Below are 22,473 nucleotides of genomic sequence, written 5' to 3'. Positions count from 1 at the left end.
GCAATATTCCAGCTATATGGCGTAAATGTAAATCTGTAAATAATCGAGTCTGGACCAGACAATACAGTGATCAACAGCATGAGCATCGATCTGCGCAATTGGAAACCGATGGAATTTGTCAACCAAGTCAGCGAGCCTGACCACCCGATCCCGTTAGTCGTCTCTTACGACAAGCATAGTCGCCTTTTGTGGCAAGTATGGGTTGCTGAAGACCTATTCTACCCCGGATAGGTTTGGCACGAGTATCTTCCACAAAGGTGTGTACGACGGTGGCGAATCTGGTCGCTGCCATATAATCTAGTCTCACCCCTAAGACCGCTTCGTGAACATCGGGGTACACAACATATACTATTCAAACATTGCTAAGGATCAAATCATGGATTCAACAGAAAACTATGATGTGGGGTCAAATTTGGTTTAAACATCTAAGCTTATTGTAAACATGTATCCTAGGTTTCAGTATGTCACTGCATCTTGTGGATCCCATACCTGCTATTGACAGGTGTTGTGTACTTGTCAATGACTCGTTCCATGATTTGCGAAATGGTTGATTGGTGCCATGAAAACCATTCTTATGGTTACTCATGTATCAGGTGCATAAGGTTAGATTAAAGGGACTGCTTGCCTAAAGAGGTGTTACCATATGATTATTTTTCCAGTTTTAAATGGATACAATTTCAAATTTTACATCTACGTTTAAGTAAAGTTGTGAATTTTTGTGATCCTTAGCGAAGTGTGAGTAGTGTAGGTCCAGACCGCGTTATTTTTTGAACAGGTTACTGCTTGAACAATTCCAGCGTTTGTTCTACTTATTCTGTTGTCGCGTTTACACTTTTCGCTGATGACAAGCTTTATAGTTGTGGTGTATTTATATTGGATTTCATGGCACGTACTATCAGTGTTGTGTTTTATCGTTATACCCAATCATATACTCAGCCGCAGTTGCCCTGGATACCACACTCAGGTACACTATACAGTATTATACTCCTAGCTGACCAGTGAGTGAGTTACAATTTAACGTCACCTCGGCAATACGTAACTTCTTGTGTATCCGCTTCAGGCTGGACTCGAGGCATGGTAGCAACAAGTCCCACTTTTTAACCTCGTATGAACTGCAGCAGGTATCGAACCATCGATCTCAAGCACAGACGCTATTTCCACTACACCACGGGGCTGTTCCATCCCAAATAACATTCACAAATTAACTCCGAAAGTCGCAGAACATTTTTCAACGAATTGTAAACCGATGTCACATTTCAATGTTGAGAATATGCCGCATTTGCGTAAGGTGCGACTATTTAAACACCTTTGTATACCAGTAGATCGTGATACAAACTTTCAGGCAGTGCATGCACACTCCGCGCCTCGCGCTGGTACACTGACTCTCATCAACTAGCCCAACGGAGTACATAACATTGACACCAGTCAATATGCAAATACCAATTGAGATAAACAGTGCTTCGTCCAGGGACTCTTCGCTAGTAAAAGTTCACCAAGAGAATCTGGCGGGAAGGCTGTGATCACGTGACCTGTCATGGTCTGTTGGCATGATCACAGTGACCTTGCTCAGAAACTGCGCAGTTTTCCAAGTCAAAACACGTCTCGGTCAGTGGACATTCGTGTGATAAATTAACCATTATTGATCAGAATTAAATTCATATTAGAGCAATACCATCACGCATTTACAGACATTTATTTATTCCAGTTTATTTGGGATCACATATTGTACCACATTTCAACTGAATTATGTAATATGTGTAATGATAGAGAAGAGCTTGGCTACATTCCGGTCAGTTGAGGGCAGTCAAACCGAGATAGACATACATATACAGATCCCGTAAAGTAGTTGTGAATTTCACAACCAGAGGCAACCTTTCTTTCTGCGCATTTACATGTATCACTTCGGATCTAAGTTTTGGTCTTGCTTTAGTCCTTGTGAGAGGCTAAATTGTAATGAATCATAAATATTCTTCTTAATTAATTCATCGTGATTTTTTATCAAAAGTTTTCAAGATGTTGGAGTCAAATTCATGTAACTATATACGCTAAAATAGTCACAGAAACCTGTTTCTTGTTTTTTTCTTGCGTTAAGTTGCTCTGAACACATTCGAACAAAGTGACTAAGGTTTCATGATTTTCTCCGCCATTCTTATACGACACAAATGCAAGTCATTCCAACAGACGAAGCAAAGGCGTTGCTACTTGTGACTCTTCGTGAGGTCGTATTGCTCAACTGAATGTAACCTCTCTTGTGTGTATGAAGATAGTGTGATAGTGATAGTGTGGATAGAGTTATGTCCCTTGAATGGAAAGATGATGGCCGCGATGCGCCGACTACCGGTTGTTGTGGTTTTGGGAGCAACAGGCACCGGTAAATCGAAGCTTGCAATCGAACTTGGACAGAAATTCAATGGAGAAATAATCAGTGCTGATTCAATGCAGGTTGGAATTACTGTGCCGGGACGTTGTGTGCATCACATTATTATCAACCACGTGTTTAAAGAACAATTTCACTTTTTGTCAACAAATGAACAATGTTATGACCATATGAATTGTCATGGTATTAGTGTAACAGACTCATCATTGTTGCCATGTGTTTGACTGAGACCGAAGTTTGATTACTGACAAGTGCCTACATTCATTACTGTCAGTATGCGAAATGGGAATTTCCAGTGATATAAATAGCTGACCACGTGTTCTTGTCTATCGAGATCCGATAGTGTAAAACAGTTTCTAGGATATTTGTGTTATTTTTGTCAGATATCGTCAAACAGTCTTCTGAGAAAGTTGTATTGACACTCCAACAACTTGTTTCTAATGAGTACATATTTGTTGCAGATATATGAAGGTCTAAACATCATCACAAACAAAGTGACTTCAGCTGAACAACTCCAGTGTAGGCACCACCTCATCGGCTATGTCAACCCCTTCACCAACACATCAAATACTGTTGTCAACTTCAGAGACAAAGCTCTTCCTATTGTATCCTGTATGCAACAACACTTACATGTACCGCTGCGACACCGGCCCACGACACTTACATGCACCTCTGTGACACAGGCCCCTGACACTTACATGTACCTCTGCGACACAGGCCCCTGACACTTACATGTACCTCTGTGACACATGCCCCCGACACTTACATGTACCTCTGCATCACGCCCCTGACACTTACATGTACCTCTGTGACACATGCCCCCAACACTTACATGTACCTCTGTGACACAGGCCCCTGACACTTACATGTACCTCTGTGACACAGCCCCTGACACTTACATGTACCTCTGCATGCACATGCCCCTGACACTTACATGTACCTCTGCGACACACACAGGCCCTGACATGTACCTCGACACATGTACCTCTGACACTTGACATGTACCTCTGTGACACAGGCCCCCAACACTTACGTACCTCTGCATCACGTACCTTACATGTACCTCTGCCACGACACAGGCCCCTGACACTTACATGTACCTCTGTGACACATGCCCCCAACACTTACATGTACCTCTGCCCCTGACACTTACATGTACCTCTGCCCCGACACTTACATGTACCTCTGTGACACCATGTACCCCAACACACTTGTACCTCTGCATCACAGCCCCGACCCTCTGTGACACATGCCCCCAACACTTACATGTACCGCTGCACACAGGCCCCTGACACTTACTTGTACCTCTGTGACACATGCCCCCAACACTTACATGTACCTCTGCATCACAGGCCCCACACTTACTACCTCTGTAAGACCTCTGTGACCATATCGGCTGTGTCCCTGACCTCGACTTGGTACCGCTGCAACACAGGCCCCACACTTACATGTACCTCTGGATCCCATTGCATACAGTACCATTATTGCATGCCGCTGACACAGGTGACACACTTTCATTGTACCCAATTGATAAGGCCTTTGCAGTAAGAAGGCCACTATCTGGCGGTCTGGTATATTGACACATGATATATGATCATAATGCAGAAAAATGGCAACCAGAGCCAAACTTGCCATTGTATAATAGCATGGAAAAAGAATAACCATAATCTTTGTTATTTTGAATGAACAAAACTGTCATTTTATGACTACATAGAAGAACACTACGAAAACCAAAAATGCCCAATTTTTGGATTGCATTACGGTATACCGAACCGAAGGCAAAATACAGTATACCGTTTCACCCCTAACTTACATGTAACCCTGCAAACCCCCAACACTTACATGTAACCCTGCAAAACCCTTGATCACTTCAATGTAAGCCTGTAACCCCCCACATGTAAGCCTGCAAAACCCTTGATCACTTCAATGTAAGCCTGTAACACCCCCCAACACTTACATGTAAGCCTGCAACACCCTTGATCACTTCAATGTAAGCCTGTAACACCCCCCAACACTTACATGTAAGCCTGCAAAACCCTTGATCACTTCAATGTAACCCTGCAAAACCCTTGATCACTTCAATGTAAGCCTGTAACACCCCCCAACACTTACATGTAAGCCTGCAAAACCCTTGATGACTTCAATGTAAGCCTGTAACACCCCCCAACACTTACATGTAAGCCTGCAAAACCCTTGATCACTTCAATGTAAGCCTGTAACACCCCCCAACACTTACATGTAAGCCTGCAAAACCCTTGATCACTTCAATGTAAGCCTGTAACACCCCCCAACACTTACATGTAAGCCTGCAAAACCCTTGATCACTTCAATGTAAGCCTGTAACACCCTTGATCACTTCAATGTAAGCCTGTAACACCCCCCAACACTTACATGTAACCCTGCAAAACCCTTGATCACTTCAATGTAAGCCTGTAACACCCCCCAACACTTACATGTAAGCCTGTAACACCCCCCAACACTTACATGTAAGCCTGCAACACCCCACGACACATGTAACCCTGCAAAACCCCTGACACTTACATGTAAGCCTGCAACACCCCTGACACTTACATGTAACCCTGTAACACCCCTGACACTTATATGTAACCCTGTAACACACGTCATCACACACATGTGCCCTGCATCACACGTCCCAATCAGTTCCATGTGCTCATGTTCATGGTCTTAAACAGTGTGTTGAAAATGTGGGTGTTTTTGGATGCTATTAGATAGTGGGATAAGGGTTGGACAGTTGTCTGCTTTTGTTGTGTATTTGATCTTGTCACAACCATGGGGTTTACTTTACTACAGATAGGTTGAAGTAAGATTGGCAAGTTTGTATATGCTAGAAAGGCTTTCCTCAACACTGTCAGATAGAGAGGGTGTTTGCAGAGGGGAGACTTCCCATCATTGTGGGCGGCACCAACTACTACATTGAGAGTCTGCTGTGGAAGTTCCTTGTTGATCCACAGGTAAGTCAAACTTGCAATATTTATGATTTGTCCACAGCATTTTGGAGGATGTTGTTAGCCACCCACAGCATTTTGGATGTTGCTAGCCACCAACAGCATTTGTTGTTTGAAACCCATAGCAATTTGGATGTTGTTAGTCATCAACTGCATTCTTTGTTGTTAGCCACCTGCAGCATTACAGATGTTGTTAGCCACGCACAGTATTACAGATGTTGTTAGCCAACCACAGTATTACAGATGTTGTTAGCCAACCACAATATTACAGGTGTTAGCCAACCACAGTATTACAGGTGTTGTTAGCGAACCACAGTATTACAGGTGTTGTCAGCCAACCACAGTATTACAGGTGTTGTCAGCCAACCACAGTATTACAGGTGTTGTCAGCCAACCACAGTATTACAGGTGTTGTCAGCCAACCACAATATTACAGGTGTTGTTTGCCACGAATAGTATTACAGGTGTTGTTAGCCAACCACAGTATTACAGGTGTTGTTAGCGAGGCACAGTATTACAGGTGTTGTTTGCCACGCACAGTATTACAGGTAATGTCAGCCAACCACAGTATTACAGATGTTGTTAGCCAACCACAGTATTACAGGTGTTGTCAGCCAACCACAGTATTACAGATGTTGTTAGCCACCCACAGTATTACAGGTGTTGTTTGCCACGCATAGTATTACAGGTGTTGTCAGCCAACCACAGTATTACAGATGTTGTTAGCCAACCACAGTATTACAGGTGTTGTTTGCCACGCACAGTATTAGAGATGTTGTTAGCCAACCACAGTATTACAGATGTTGTCAGCCAACCACAGTATTACAGGTGTTGTCAGCCAACCACAGTATTACAGATGTTGTTAGCCAACCACAGTATTACAGATGTTGTTAGCCAACGACAGTATTACAGGTGTTGTTAGCCAAACCCAGTATTACAGGTGTTGTTGTCAGCCAACCACAGTATTACAGGTGTTGTTAGCCAACCACAGTATTACAGGTGTTGTTAGCCAAACACAGTATTACAGGTGTTGTTTGCCACGCATAGTATTACAGGTGTTGTAAGCCAACCACAGTTTACAGGTGTTGTTAGCCAACCACAGTTTACAGATGTTGTTAGCCAACCACAGTATTACAGGTGTTGTTAGCCAACCACAGTATTACAGGTGTTGTTAGCCAACCACAGTTTTACAGGTGTTGTTTGCCACGAATAGTATTACAGGTGTTGTCAGCCAACCACAGTATTACAGGTGTTGTTAGCCAACCACAGTATTACAGGTGTTGTTAGCCAGGCACAGTATTACAGGTGTTGTTTGCCATGCACAGTATTACGGGTGTTGTTACCCACCCACAGTATTACAGGTGTTGTTAGCCAACCACAGTATTACAGGTGTTGTTAGCGAGGCACAGTATTACAGGTGTTGTTTGGTGTTGTTAGCGAGGCAGTATTAGAGGTAATGTCAGCCAACCACAGTATTACAGATGTTGTTAGCCAACCACAGTATTACAGGTGTTGTCAGCCAACCACAGTATTACAGATGTTGTTAGCCACCCACAGTATTACAGGTGTTGTTTGCCACGCATAGTATTACAGGTGTTGTCAGCCAACCACAGTATTACAGATGTTGTTAGCCAACCACAGTATTACAGGTGTTGTTTGCCACGCACAGTATTACAGATGTTGTTAGCCAACCACAGTATTACAGATGTTGTCAGCCAACCACAGTATTACAGGTGTTGTCAGCCAACCACAGTATTACAGGTGTTGTTAGCCAACCAGAGTATTACTGGTGTTGTTACCCACCCACAGTATTACAGGTGTTGTTAGCCAACCACAGTATTACAGGTGTTGTTTGCCACTCACAGTATAACAGGTGTTGTTAGCCAACCACAGTATTACAGGTGTTGTTAGCCAACCAGAGTATTACCGGTGTTGTTACCCACCCACAGTATTACAGGTGTTGTTAGCCAACCACAGTATTACAGGTGTTGTTAGCCAACCACAGTATTACAGGTGTTGTTTGCCATGCACAGTATTACAGGTGTTGTTAGCCAAACCCAGTATTACAGGTGTTGTTAGCCAAACCAAGTATTACAGGTGTTGTTAGACAAACCATGTATTACAGGTGTTGTTAGCCAACCACAGTATTACAGGTGTTGTTAGCTAAACCCAGTATTACAGGTGTTGTTTGCCATGCACAGTATTACAGGTGTTGTTAGCCAACCACAGTATTCAGACACCCACAGAAATATGGTCATTGTTACCCACCCACATTATTACAGGTATTGTAAGCTACAGATAAGTTTAGGATTACATGTGTTGTAAGCTACAGACAAGTTTAGGATTACAGGTGTTGTAAGCTACAGATATGTTTAGGATTACAGGTGTTGTAAGCTACAGACAAGTTTAGGATTACAGATGTTGTAACCTACAGTCATGTTAGGATTACAGGTGTTGTAAGCTACAGACAAGTTTAGGATTACAGGTGTTGTAAGCTACAGACAAGTTTAGGATTACAGGTGTTGTAAGCTACAGATAAGTTTAGGATTACAGGTGTTGTAAGCTACAGACATGGTTAGGATTACAGGTGTTGTAAGCTACAGACAAGTTTAGGATTACAGGGGTTGTATGCTACAGACAAGTTTAGGATTACAGGTGTAAGCTACGGACACGTTTAGGATTACAGGTGTTGTAAGCTACAGTCAAGTTTAGGATTACAGGTGTTGTAATCTACAGACAAGTTGAGGATTACAGGTGTTGGAAGCTACAGACAGGTTTAGGATTACAGGTGTTGTAAGCTACAGACATGTTTAGGATTACAGGTGTTGTAAGCTACAGACATGTTTAGGATTACAGGTGTTGTAAGCTACAGACAAGTTTAGGATTACAGGTGTTGTAAGCTACAGACAGGTTTAGGATTACAGGTGTTGTAAGCTACAGACATGTTTAGGATTACAGGTGTTGTAGCTAGACAAGTACAGACAAGTTTAGGATTACACGGTTGTGATTACAGGTGTTGTAAGCTACAGACAAGTTTAGGATTACAGGTGTTGTAGCTACAGACAAGTTTAGGATTACAGGTGTTGTAAGCTACAGACAAGTTTAGGATTACAGGTGTTGTAAGCTACAGACAGGTTTAGGAGAAGTCCACAATTATTCTGTATGTCATATGCAATTTCAATTTGGAAGGTATAGAAAAATGTGTTTGGTTGAAAAACCAAGCCTAACCTAATTGTAAAATTGATGTAATTGAAACCTCAATAAATGTTTTCCGCTGACTATACTCGATCTAGTTACCAATGTAGGTGTAGCACCTGAGACAGGTGAGCAGTAATTACCACAACTCCGGTTGGTGAACCAGCCAGGTGTCCAGAGTTCATAGAGAGTTGAGCAGTTTATGTAAGGTCACATATATCTTGTGGAGAGATGTACAGCCTTGCTTATTGTACATGCTTGTCAGGTCAGGTAAACAGTCATTGTGATAAGACATCGCTGTTGTCAGCTGGCCACCATGGTGGCCCTCACTGCTCAACACCAGCACAACACAGGATGGTGTACGAGCCTGCCAGAGAGGGGAACAGTTTTGGCAGAGCTGTCAAGTCTTGGTTTTGGGTGAACTATCCTCATTGACAAAACCACTACGTTAACGCATCCTTCACACTTTATGTTACTTTTATTCTGCCAGTTCATCTTATTATATTAGTCTCAAACTGGCCACTGTTTGTTGTCTCTTGTCTCACAAGGTCTTTTTGCTACCTTTACAATATGTTCTCAACTATTTCCGGCTCTGACCTGAAAATCTTGGTTTCTGTAGATGTACTTTAGTTGTTAAACTGTTTCCTGATGTCTGAGTTGGTTACACAATACCTGCCTGGGTTACACAATACCTGCCTGGGTTACACAATACCTGCCTGGACATGGTGCCATCACTGCTGTTGTGGTGAATTGGTTACACAATACCTGCCTGGACATGGTGCCATCACTGCTGTTGTGGTAAATTGGTTACACAATACCTGCCTGGACATAGAGCCATCACTGCTGTTGTGATGATTGGTTACACAATACCTGCCTGGACATAGAGCCATCACTGCTGTTGTGATGATTGGTTACACAATACCTGCCTGGGTTACACAATACCTGCCTGGACATGGTGCCATCACTGCTGTTGTGGTGAATTGGTTACACAATACCTGCCTGGACATGGTGCCATCACTGCTGTTGTGGTGAATTGGTTACACAATACCTGCCTGGACATAGAGCCATCACTGCTGTTGTGATGATTGGTTACACAATACCTGCCTGGACATAGAGCCATCACTGCTGCTGTGATGATTGGTTACACAATACCTGCCTGGACATAGAGCCATCACTGCTGTTGTGGTGAATTGGTTACACAATACCTGCCTGGACATAGAGCCATCACTGCTGTTGTGGTGAATTGGTTACACAATACCTGCCTGGACATAGAGCCATCACTGCTGTTGTGGTGAATTGGTTACACAATACCTGCCTGGACATAGAGCCATCACTGCTGCTGTGGTGAATTGTTTACACAATACCTGCCTGGGTTACACAATACCTGCCTGGACATGGTGCCATCACTGCTGCTGTGGTGAATTGGTTACACGATACCTGCCTGGACATAGAGCCATCACTGCTGTTGTGGTGAATTGGTTACACAATACCTGCCTGGACATAGAGCCATCACTGCTGTTGTGGTGAATTGGTTACACAATACCTGCCTGGACATGGTGCCATCACTGCTGCTGTGGTGAATTGGTTACACAATACCTGCCTGGACATGGTGCCATCACTGCTGCTGTGGTGAATTGGTTACACAATACCTGCCTGGACATGGTGCCATCACTGCTGCTGTGGTGAATTGGTTACACAATACCTGCCTGGACATGGTGCCATCACTGCTGCTGTGGTGAATTGGTTACACAATACCTGCCTGGACATAGAGCCATCACTGCTGCTGTGGTGAATTGGTTACACAATACCTGCCTGGGTTACACAATACCTGCCTGGACATGGTGCCATCACTGCTGTTGTGGTGAATTGGTTACACAATACCTGCCTGGACATAGAGCCATCACTGCTGCTGTGGTGAATTGTTTACACAATACCTGCCTGGGTTACACAATACCTGCCTGGACATGGTGCCATCACTGCTGCTGTGGTGAATTGGTTACACAATACCTGCCTGGACATGGTGCCATCACTGCTGCTGTGGTGAATTGGTTACACAATACCTGCCTGGACATAGAGCCATCACTGCTGCTGTGGTGAATTGGTTACACAATACCTGCCTGGACATAGAGCCATCACTGCTGCTGTGGTGAATTGTTTACACAATACCTGCCTGGGTTACACAATACCTGCCTGGACATGGTGCCATCACTGCTGCTGTGGTGAATTGGTTACACAATACCTGCCTGGACATGGTGCCATCACTGCTGTTGTGGTGAATTGGTTACACAATACCTGCCTGGACATAGAGCCATCACTGCTGCTGTGATGATTGGTTACACAATACCTGCCTGGGTTACACAATACCTGCCTGGACATGGTGCCATCACTGCTGCTGTGGTGAATTGGTTACACAATACCTGCCTGGACATGGTGCCATCACTGCTGCTGTGGTGAATTGTTTACACAATACCTGCCTGGGTTACACAATACCTGCCTGGACATGGTGCCATCACTGCTGCTGTGGTGAATTGGTTACACAATACCTGCCTGGACATAGAGCCATCACTGCTGCTGTGGTGAATTGGTTACACAATACCTGCCTGGACATGGTGCCATCACTGCTGCTGTGGTGAATTGGTTACACAATACCTGCCTGGGTTACACAATACCTGCCTGGACATGGTGCCATCACTGCTGCTGTGGTGAATTGGTTACACAATACCTGCCTGGACATGGTGCCATCACTGCTGCTGTGGTGAATCTGGGGGAACCCGCACTCACTCCACTCAAACAGGACCAACTACTCTGGACACTTTGAAATATCACACTTCAATAATTGTCACACCAAAAGTTTCTTCATAGTTAATTGCCACTGTAAAATACTTGCGGTCTTGTTCTGAAGTTATGAGTGGATAACACAGCTCACCTTGTAACCTGTGTGTCATTGTAGATCAAATATTTGTGTCAAAAACAGGTAGATACAGGAGATGTATTGACAGTACCCACCATATCAAAACAGGTAGATACAGGACATGTATTGTCAGTACCCACCCAAACAAAACAGGTAGGTAGAGGAGATGTATTGTCAGTACCCACCCAAACAAAACAGGTAGGTAGAGGAGATGTATTGTCAGTACCCACTCAAACAAAACAGGTAGATACAGGATATGTATTGTCAGTACCCACCCAAACAAAACAGGTAGATACAAGAGATGTATTGTCAGTACCCACCCAAACAAAACAGGTAGGTAGAGGAGATGTATTGTCAGTACCCACTCAAACAAAACAGGTAGATACAGGAGATGTATTGTCAGTACCCACCCAAACAAAACAGGTAGATACAAGAGATGTATTGTCAGTACCCACCCAAACAAAACAGGTAGGTAGAGGAGATGTATTGTCAGTACCCACCCAAACAAAACAGGTAGGTAGAGGAGATGTATTGTCAGTACCCACCCAAACAAAACAGGTAGATAGAGGTGATGTATTGTCAGTACCCACTCAAACAAAACAGGTAGTTACAGGACATGTATTGTCAGTACCCACCCAAACAAAACAGGTGAGTAGAGGGAGATGTATTGTCAGTACCCACCCAAACAAAACAGGTAGGTAGAGGAGATGTATTGTCAGTACCCACCCAAACAAAACAGGTAGGTAGAGGAGATGTATTGTCAGTACCCACTCAAACAAAACAGGTAGATACAGGAGATGTATTGTCAGTAACCACCCAAAACAAAACAGGTAGTTACAGGACATGTATTGTCAGTACCCACCCAAACAAAACAGGTAGGTAGAGGAGATGTATTGTCAGTACCCACCCAAACAAAACAGGTAGATGCAGGACATGTATTGTCAGTACCCACTGAAACAAAACAGGTAAACAGGAGATGTATTGTCAGTACCCACCCAAACAAAAAACAGGTATGTGTTGTCAGCACCCACCAAACAAAACAGGTAGAGTTGTATTGTCCACCCAAACAAAACAGGTAGGTGGAGTGAGATGTCAGTACCCACCCAAACAAAACAGGTAGGTAGAGTATTGTCAGTACCCACCCAAACAAAACAGGTGAGGTAGAGGAGATGTATTGTCAGTACCCACCCAAACAAAACAGGTAGATAGAGGGTAGATGTGTATTGTCAGTACCCACTCAAACAAAACAGGTAGTTACAGGACATGTATTGTCAGTACCCACCCAAACAAAACAGGTAGGTAGAGGAGATGTATTGTCAGTACCCACCCAAACAAAACAGGTAGGTAGAGGAGATGTATTGTCAGTACCCACCCAAACAAAACAGGTAGGTAGAGGAGATGTATTGTCAGTACCCACTCAAACAAAACAGGTAGATACAGGAGATGTATTGTCAGTAACCACCCAAACAAAACAGGTAGTTACAGGACATGTATTGTCAGTACCCACCCAAACAAAACAGGTAGGTAGAGGAGATGTATTGTCAGTACCCACCCAAACAAAACAGGTAGATGCAGGACATGTATTGTCAGTACCCACTGAAACAAAACAGGTAGATAGGGGAGATGTATTGTCAGTACCCACCCAAACAAAACAGGTAGGTAGAGGAGATGTATTGTCAGTACCCACCCAAACAAAACAGGTAGGTAGAGGAGATGTATTGTCAGTACCCACCCAAACAAAACAGGTAGATAGAGGACATGTATTGTCAGTACCCACTCAAACAAAACAGGTAGATACAGGAGATGTATTGTCAGTACCCACCCAAACAAAACAGGTAGGTAGAGGAGATGTATTGTCAGTACCCACCCAAACAAAACAGGTAGGTAGAGGAGATGTATTGTCAGTACCCACTCAAACAAAACAGGTAGATACAGGAGATGTATTGTCAGTACCCACCCAAACAAAACAGGTAGGTAGAGGAGATGTATTGTCAGTACCCACTCAAATAAAACAGGTAGATAGAGGAGATGTATTGTCAGTACCCACCCAAACAAAACAGGTAGGTAGAGGAGATGTATTGTCAGTACCCACCCAAACAAAACAGGTAGGTAGAGGAGATGTATTGTCAGTACCCACCCAAACAAAACAGGTAGGTAGAGGAGATGTATTGTCAGTACCCACCCAAACAAAACAGGTAGATACAGGAGATGTATTGTCAGTACCCACCCAAACAAAACAGGTAGATAGAGGAGATGTATTGTCAGTACCCACCCAAACAAAACAGGTAGGTAGAGGAGATGTATTGTCAGTACCCACCCAAACAAAACAGGTAGGTAGAGGAGATGTATTGTCAGTACCCACCCAAACAAAACAGGTAGGTAGAGGAGATGTATTGTGTGTGATATCTTGGTAGATGTAGAGAGACACTGTAGAGAGTTTGAGCTGGTTGTGAGAGTGATGTTTGTGTGGTATCTAGGTAGCTATAATTAGGAACAAATAAGGGAAAGTGACTCAGAAGTATGTCAACAGCAAATCTCCAGAAACCTTTACATCATCACTGGGAGGACAAGCTGAACCTGATGAAGATTGTCGGTAGAGTTTCACTTCCTATTCACTGGTGACTGTTGTTATTAATGGACATTATTTCATGTCATTTGTCACATACTTCCTCCGTACTCTGTCGGCTCCTAACAGACAGGGAAGACGTCCCAAACATTGGCCTTAGAGCATGTGGAGGCACTTTCTGCCCCACTGAACGTGGAAGACGTCCCAAACATTGGCCTTAGAGCATGTGGAGGCACTTTCTGCCCCACTGAACGTGGAAGATGTCCCAAACATGGCCTTAGAGCATGTGGAGGTACTTACTGCCCCACTGAACGTGGAAGATGTCCCAAAGATGGCCCTAGAGCATGTGGAGGTACTTACTGCCCCACTGAATGTGGAAGATGTCCCAAACATTGGCCTTAGAGCATGTGGAGGTACTTACTGCCCCACTGAACGTGGAAGACGTCCCAAACATGGCCTTAGAGCATGTGCAAGTACGGAGGTACTTTCTGCCTCACTGAAAGTGGAAGATGTTCCAAAGATGGCCTTAGAGCATGTGGAGGTACTTACTTCCCCACTGAACGTGGAAGATGTCCCAAAGATGGCCCTAGAGCATGTCCCAAAGATGGCCCTAGAGCATGTGGAGGTACTTGCTGCCCCACTGAACGTGGAAGATGTCCCAAACATTGGCCTTAGAGCAAGTGGAGGTACTTACTGCCCCACTGAACGTGGAAGACGTCCCAAACATGGCCTTAGAGCATGTGGAGGTACCCATGTGGACTGTCTCCGTGGTGTAGTGGTTAGAGCGTCCGCCCGGAGAGTGGAAGGTCGCTGGTTCGATCCTCGAAGGCGTCATACCAAAAGACGTTAAAATATGGTACTTGCAGGTCCCTGCCTGGCCCTCGGCATTAATGGGTATAACAAGGACTGGTTGGCTTGGAGTCAGTATAATGTGTCTGAGTGGGGTATTCATGCTTCACTGCGGCATGGTATCTCAGTGGGCTAGCATTATAAAACCAGCTTCAGTCTGGGCTAGTACAAGCAGCCGCACATGCCCATACACATGCATGCACGCGTCATATGAGCGAAATATTCTCAAGCACGACGTTAAACCCAATTTCATCTCTCCTTACCTCATATCCATGTGAGATAACTGGTGTCATACCCATGTGAAATAGCTGGTACCATACCCATGTGAGATAACTGGTGTCATACCCATGTGAAATAGCTGGTATCATACCCATGTGAGCTGGTGTCATACCCTTGTGAAATAGCTGGTGTCATACCCATGTGAAATAGCTGGTGTCATACCCATGTGAGATAGCAGGTGTCATACCCATGTGAAATAGCTGGTATCAAACCCATGTGAGATAACTGATGTCATACCCAAATGAGATAGCTGGTATGAGATAGCTAGTATCATACCCATGTGAGATAGCTGGTATTAAACCCATGTGAGATAGCTGGTATCATACCCATGTGAGATAGCTGGTATGAGATAACTTTGGTATCAAACCCATGTGAGATAACTGGTATCAAACCCATGTGAGGTAGCTGGTATCAAACCCATTGAGATAACTGGTATCATACCCATGAGAGATAGCTGGTATCAAACCCGGTTAGATATCAGGTATCATACCCATGATAGATAGCTGGTATCAAACCCAGTGAGATAACTGGTATCATACCCATGTGAGATAACTGGTATCATACCCATGTGAGTTGACTGGTATCATACCTATGTGAGATAACTGGTATCATACCCATGTGAGATAACTGGTATCATACCCATGCGAGTTGATTGATATGTCAGTAGCTGGTATCATACCCATGTGAGATAACTGGTATCATACCCATGTGAGATAGCTGGTGTCATACCCATGTGAGTGAGTGAGTTTAGTTTTACAACACATTCAGCAATATTCCAGCTCTATGGCGGCGGTCTGTAAATAATTGAGTCTGTACGAGACAATCCAGTGATCAACAGCATGAGCATCGATCTGCGCAATTGGGAACTGATGACATGTGTCAACCAAGTCAGGGAGTCTGACCACCTGATCCCGTTAGTCGCCTCTTACGACAAGCATGGGTTACTGAAGATCAATATTCTAACCCGTACCTTCACGGGTCTCATACCCATGTGAGATAGCTGGTATGAGATAGCTGGTATCATACCCATGTGAGAATGCTGGTATCATACCCATGTGAGGTAGCTGGTATGAGACAGCTGGTATCAAACCCTTGTGAGATAGCTGGTATGAGATAACTGGTATCAAACCCATGTGAGATAACTGGTATCAAACCCATGTGAGGTAGCTGGTATCAAACCCATTGAGATAACTGGTATCATACCCCTGTGAGATAACTGGTATCATACCCATGTGAGTTGACTGGTATGACACAGCTGGTATCATACCCATGTGAGATAACTGGTATGACACAGCTGGTATCATACCCATGTGATATAACTGGTATCAAACCCATGTGAGATAACTGGTATGAGACAACTGGTATCAAACCCATGTGATATAACTGGTATCAAACCCATGTGAGATAACTGGCATGAGATAGCTGGTATCAATCCCATGCGAGATAGCTGGTATGAGATAACTGGTATCAAACCCATGTGAGATAACTGGTATCAAACCCATGTGAGATAACTGGTATGAGATAACTGGTATCAAACCCATGTGAGATAGCTGGTAATAAACCCATGTGAGATAACTGGTATGAGATAACTGGTATCAAACCCATGTGAGATAACTGGTATCAAACCCATGTGAGATAGCTGGTATGAGATAACTGGTATCAAACCAATGTGAGATAACTGGTATCAAACCCATGTGAAATAACTGGTATGAGATAGCTGGTATCAAACCCATGTGAGATAACTGGTATCAAACCCATGTGAAATAACTGGTATGAGATAACTGGTATCAAACCCATGTGAGATAACTGGTATCAAACCCATGTGAAATAACTGGTATGAGATAACTGGTATCAAACCCATGTGAAATAACTGGTATGAGATAGCTGGTATCAAACCCATGTGAGATAACTGGTATCAAACCCATGTGAAATAACTGGTATGAGATAACTGGTATCAAACCCATGTGAGATAACTGGTATCAAACCCATGTGAAATAACTGGTATGAGATAACTGGTATCAAACCCATGTGAAATAACTGGTATGAGATAGCTGGTATCAAACCCATGTGAGATAACTGGTATCAAACCCATGTGAAATAACTGGTATGAGATAGCTGGTATCAAACCCATGTGAGATAGCTGGTATGAGATAACTGGTATCAAACCCATGTGAGATAACTGGTATCAAACCCATGTGAAATAACTGGTATGAGATAACTGGTATCAAACCCATGTGAGATAACTGGTATCAAACCCATGTGAAATACCTGGTATGAGATAGCTGGTATCAAACCCATGTGAGATAACTGGTGTTTTGATAAATTTATCATGCTTTGGTTGAGTGTTCTAAAGATCTTACCTTCCTCAAGTTGCTAATCCACAGGTATAAAGGAACCGCTTGTGTGGAGGGTCGCATTAGGCATGAGCAGTACGCAGAATGTCGGGCGACGGTACGAATGACCACTGTATTATGTATTAATGCAGTGATCATGGGAATAGAAAATATATGTTGATTCATTGATAAAATGCTGTGTTCTTAGGGTGTGAAAAATCTTGTAAGATATATTGTACCAGTCAGACAGTTGTGTGATAATATCTTATTCTCATTGTTGTTGTGTTTGAAAGCTGGCCAGGTGAGACACGTGAGGTGAGACACGTGAGGTGAGACACGTGAGGTGTGTTTGAAAGCTGGCCAGGTGAGACACGTGAGGTGTTTCAGGACATGCTCGTGACACATCAGGGGGAATGCTAAAGTCAACATTTTGTACTGTATATTTTTAATATATGTTTTTGTGAGTTGCTGACCGAGTTGGAGCAGTGGGGTAGCCAATTGGTTCAAGAGTTTGTATGTCAGGCTTATGTTGGATTTCCCATATTTGCCAGTGTGAAGCTGTTTTCTTGTGTGTCCTACCTTCTTGTGGTGGGGAGATTGGTAAAAGCTGTGAAACTCATTCACTGTGACTGACTCATTATTTCAAGGAGTTCTATGAAACAAAAACCCCAACCTGTTCATCAGCTTATTCCGAATGCACTCAATGTCCCAGGCAGCCTGGCTGGATAGATGAACATTAGTGTGTAGACTGTTTTGAGTGGAGATTTGAAATTCAAGTTGTAGTGCTGTCAAGTTCAAATGGTGAATGAGAGATCAACTTTGTTAACAAACTGTTTAAGCAGTCACTACATGTGAAAACTCACACTCTCAGCCACAAGCCAGTGTTTGTTAGGGCAATCAGTGGACAAGATATGTGCAAAATCCTCCAAATTGTCATGTCTTGAAGCCCGGGCCTGGCGTGCGTACCAGCAAGAGTCATGGGTGTGGAGAAGTCCTGTTTGTGGGGCAAACTTTGCCGATTCCATGCGACTTGGAGATGAAGCCATGGTATGATTTCACCCCAGTTAGATGAAGCGCTGGTGCCGTCACCAAACACGCTGCGGGGTTGGAGGTCAGTGTCTGACAGCCCTGAACTTTGTCGGTTGAGTGTGGTAATGTTGCAACACTTGAAAGCAAAGCCTACAGATTAAAACCATTTGTTTTGCATGCTGTTCACTTTACACTTCGGACTAAGTTTACAATACCTCACCCAAGCAGCCAGTGTTTCACAAGGTTTCTGCAGCTGTCGTGTTAATGACTAAAGACAAAGGGTTGTATGTTGCTGATGAGGGACAGCTCATCACTTGTCATACCATCCCCCTGAAGATCTTCATGGCCTAGTGTGCTGTAGTCAGTGTTCAGGGTTTGTTTCCTGATTGTTTATACACTTGAGGACATAGCCACTTGTTCTCATGGACGGCTGCCATTCTCTGTCGTTGTCTGGTTTAACTCGACTGAATTTAAACCAGAAATATTTCATGCCAGATGTTTAAAACAATTTGACAGTATGTAGGACCTCATTTTGCAATTCAGTGTTTATGAAGTGGTGAGACCCCTCCAGGGTGACTGAGGTGATTCTCACCAATGTTAAGCTTATCTTACATCAGTGCTGTAAATCCTTATAGTCTGTTTGCAGTGAAAACGTACCGATGAATTTCACTTTAAACAAAAAGGTATATCAAATAAAGTGAAATTAAGATCGCGAATCCTCGTAATTTTACCTTGCCAATTGAACATTTAAATCTCAGAATTGTTTTCAACTTAGGATAAAAGCTGTTTAACAAACGATCATAGTTTCAAATCGCTATCATTGGTTTGTATTACAAGGGGGTAAGCGCAGTATTTGGGACAGTGAAACAAATGCACGTGCGCTGCGTGATGAGCGTTAACTTAGACTACCATAGAAACCAACCCTTCTTGTTCTAGGGGATTCATTTAATGTGCTTATACCCCCTTGTAATACGAACCAATAATACACTTTATACATATACATCTACTTGGGGCAGGATGCAAGTTAAGACATCATGATTTTGACAACAGTAATTAGATAAATGTGACCTTGTTCAGTGTAGTGATATTAAATGTACTAACATTAACACTGTATTTTAAACTTCATGGATGATAGAGAGGACAGGAACTTCCTGTGTACTATGGACATGTGCTCTTGTTAGTGTGTATTAGTACACTTTGAGAATGGATGTAGTGTCAGTATTAAGTTGGATTATCAGTTCTATGTTAGTAAGTTAGTGTCCCGACATGGGTACAATGTGTGAAGCCCATTCCTGGTGTGATATTGCTGGAATATTGCTGAAAGTGGTGTATAAACTCTACTCACTCACTCATTATTATTATAGTGCCAGTGAAGTGAATGTTTTCTGCATCTAGGTGATCAGTGTCAAACTGCGTACAAATTGAAGGTTTAACATCTATGACAAGTATTTGCAGGGAATCCACAATTTGAGAGAGAGCAGGGAAGGTGACCATACCTACCCACGTCCACTGACGTATCCTGATCACTCTCCTCTCGCAAGTCTCAATGAAATGAGATAATTGACACCAACTATTTACAGAATCGTGTTGACCTAAGCAAGAAGATAAAAGGTTTAATCTTATCTGAAGTGAAAGACACCCAATCTTTTCTGTGAAATCTAAACGGACAATTGAAACAATTTGGACTGATGACTTTATGAGCAGTGAAATTATTTTGATTCGTTATTCCTGAAATGTTGAAGTATTTCTTGATGTGTGAAGGACCCGTCATGGTTGGCAGGTGCTTGTGCAGCTCACCCTCAGCAGGAAATGAAGCCTCACAAATGTTTCAATAATATTTGCTGACAACAAAAACAGTAAAGTAGAGTCATCTGACCGCTGGTGACAGAAAGTTATGGTGGCAAGGATTGGCAGCTTTTTTTTCCTTGTTGTAAAATTCTGAGGGAAAATGAAACTGTATCTGGCAAAGATGTGTGCAAGTTGTTAAAGCTTCCCCTGAATGGCTCTCTTTGAAACACAATCTTGCAAAAAATTGTCAAAAATGTGATTTGTTAAGGAGTGTGGAACCAGGCCATGCCCTCTCAACCTCTCAACCTCCAACATGTCTGAGATTTGAGAACAGATTAAAAAGCTGACATGAAAACACCAGCCAAGGGAAACACGCAGGGACACAGGCTCTCATGGGGAGGGGGGCTGGTCTGTGGAACAGACAACCACCCACACTCACACACTGCCTGTGGGATGGTCACATAACACACATGGGTTGTGAGGAGGCATGGTTGCTTCAGTGGACTTTCTCTGTGTCCGATAGTGTAACAGTGTCTGTGTGTCCGATAGTGTGACAGGGTCTGTGTGTCCGATAGTGTGACAGTGTCTGTGTGTGTCCTGTTTTGTGTCATTGTCTGTGTGTCTTATTGTGTCATAATGTGACATAACAATAAAAATGTATATCCCATTGTGTGTCAGTGTGTGTGTGTCATTCCTCTTACTCACTCGTATTTGCCATAGTCCCCACCCAGCCTACTCCCATACTTGCCATAGTCCCCACCCAGCCTACTCCCATACTGGCCACTATCCCCACCCAGATTCCTCCCATACTGACCATAATCCCCACCCAGATTCCACCCATACTGACCATAATCCCCACCCAGACTTTTATACTGTCCTTGAAGTAGTGAGGTGTACACAAGTTCTTGTTGCTTGGGATGGCAAAGACAGCTTGAGGTGGGACCAGATGGAGATGGACTGAAGTGGACACAGGAAATGGCCAAGGGCATGTTTACATTCCTACTTACCCTCCCACAGGTATGCAGGTAACACAGGTACAAATTACAGGTAATATACCTGGCGTCGGAGAATGAAAGAGGTGTCTACTTCAGGAAATGGGGGCTCTCTCTAGTATGCTTTTTAAAGTGGAATTCAGGGCTCCGTCTTGTGTGCTTTGAAAAGTGTAAACGAGATTCTTCTCAATCCTGAGATAGAATGCATGTCTGAGTTAAATTCAGGGCTGGTAAAGACATACACATACTGTATGTCTGGTTTACACCAGATGGACTGCATTGCTCTGGTGCACCCTTGATATTGCTGGTTTATTGCTGGAATATAGGTGGTAAATTGCTGGGATATTGCTTGTGTATCTCTGGGTTATTGCTTGAATATTGGTGGTGTATTGCTGGGATATTGGTGGTGTATTGCTGGGATATTGCTGGTGTATTGCTGGTGTATTGCCTGAATGTTGATTGAGTATTGCTGGGATATTGGTGGTGTATTGCTGGGATATTGGTGGTGTATTGCTGGGATATTGCTGGTGTATTGCTGGTGTATTGCTGGTATATTGCTGGTGTATTGCTGGGATATTGGTGGTATATTGCTGGGATATTGGTGGTGTATTGCTGGGATATTGCTGGTGTATTGCTGGGATATTGGTGGTGTATTGCAGGTTTACTGCCAGTTTATTGCTGGTATATTGCTGGTGTATTGCTGGGATATTGCTGGTGTATTGCAGGTTTACTGCCAGTTTATTGCTGAGATATTGCTGGTGTACTGCTGGGATATTGCTGGGATATTGCTGGTGTATTGCTGGTGTATTGCTGGGATATTGCTGGTGTATTGCAGGTTTACTGCCAGTTTATTGCCGGGATATTGCTGGTGTATTGCTGGTGTATTGCTGGGATATTGCCTGTGTATTGCTGGTGTATTGCTGGGATATTGCTGGTGTACTGCTGGGATATTGCTGGGATATTGCTGGTGTATTGCTGGGATATTGCTGGTGTATTGCAGGTTTACTGCCAGTTTATTGCCGGGATATTGCTGGTGTATTGCTGGGATATTGCCTGTGTATTGCTGGTGTATTGCTGGGATATTGCTGGTGTATTGCTGGGATATTGCCTGTGTATTGGTGGTGTATTGCTGGGATATTGCCTGTGTATAGCTGGGATATTGCTGGTGAATTGCTGGGATATTGCTGG

General features: G+C 43.5%; 1 protein-coding gene across 4 annotated transcripts in view; it reads left to right on the top strand.

Moving 5' to 3' along the window:
- The first annotated feature begins 2,294 nt into the window (after window positions 1-2,294).
- Window positions 2,295-22,473, top strand: part of LOC124263919 (tRNA dimethylallyltransferase-like) — a 62,583-nt gene continuing 42,404 nt past the window's right edge. For all 4 annotated transcript variants that reach the window (XR_006894986.1, XM_046698645.1, XM_046698646.1 and 1 more), the window contains exons 1-3: window positions 2,295-2,442; window positions 2,839-2,982; window positions 5,251-5,349. Coding sequence is in view for 3 of the 4 variants with exons in the window: in XM_046698645.1 (XP_046554601.1) it covers window positions 2,314-2,442; window positions 2,839-2,982; window positions 5,251-5,349 (372 nt within the window). In the remaining variant the exon portion in view is untranslated. The remainder of the gene's footprint in view (window positions 2,443-2,838; window positions 2,983-5,250; window positions 5,350-22,473) is intronic.

Source organism: Haliotis rubra, unplaced genomic scaffold (genome assembly GCF_003918875.1).
Source record: "Haliotis rubra isolate DU_JTF1 unplaced genomic scaffold, ASM391887v1 Scf90, whole genome shotgun sequence".
NCBI classification, from domain to species: domain Eukaryota; kingdom Metazoa; phylum Mollusca; class Gastropoda; order Lepetellida; family Haliotidae; genus Haliotis; species Haliotis rubra.
This window is presented reverse-complemented; position numbering and strand designations above follow the sequence as displayed.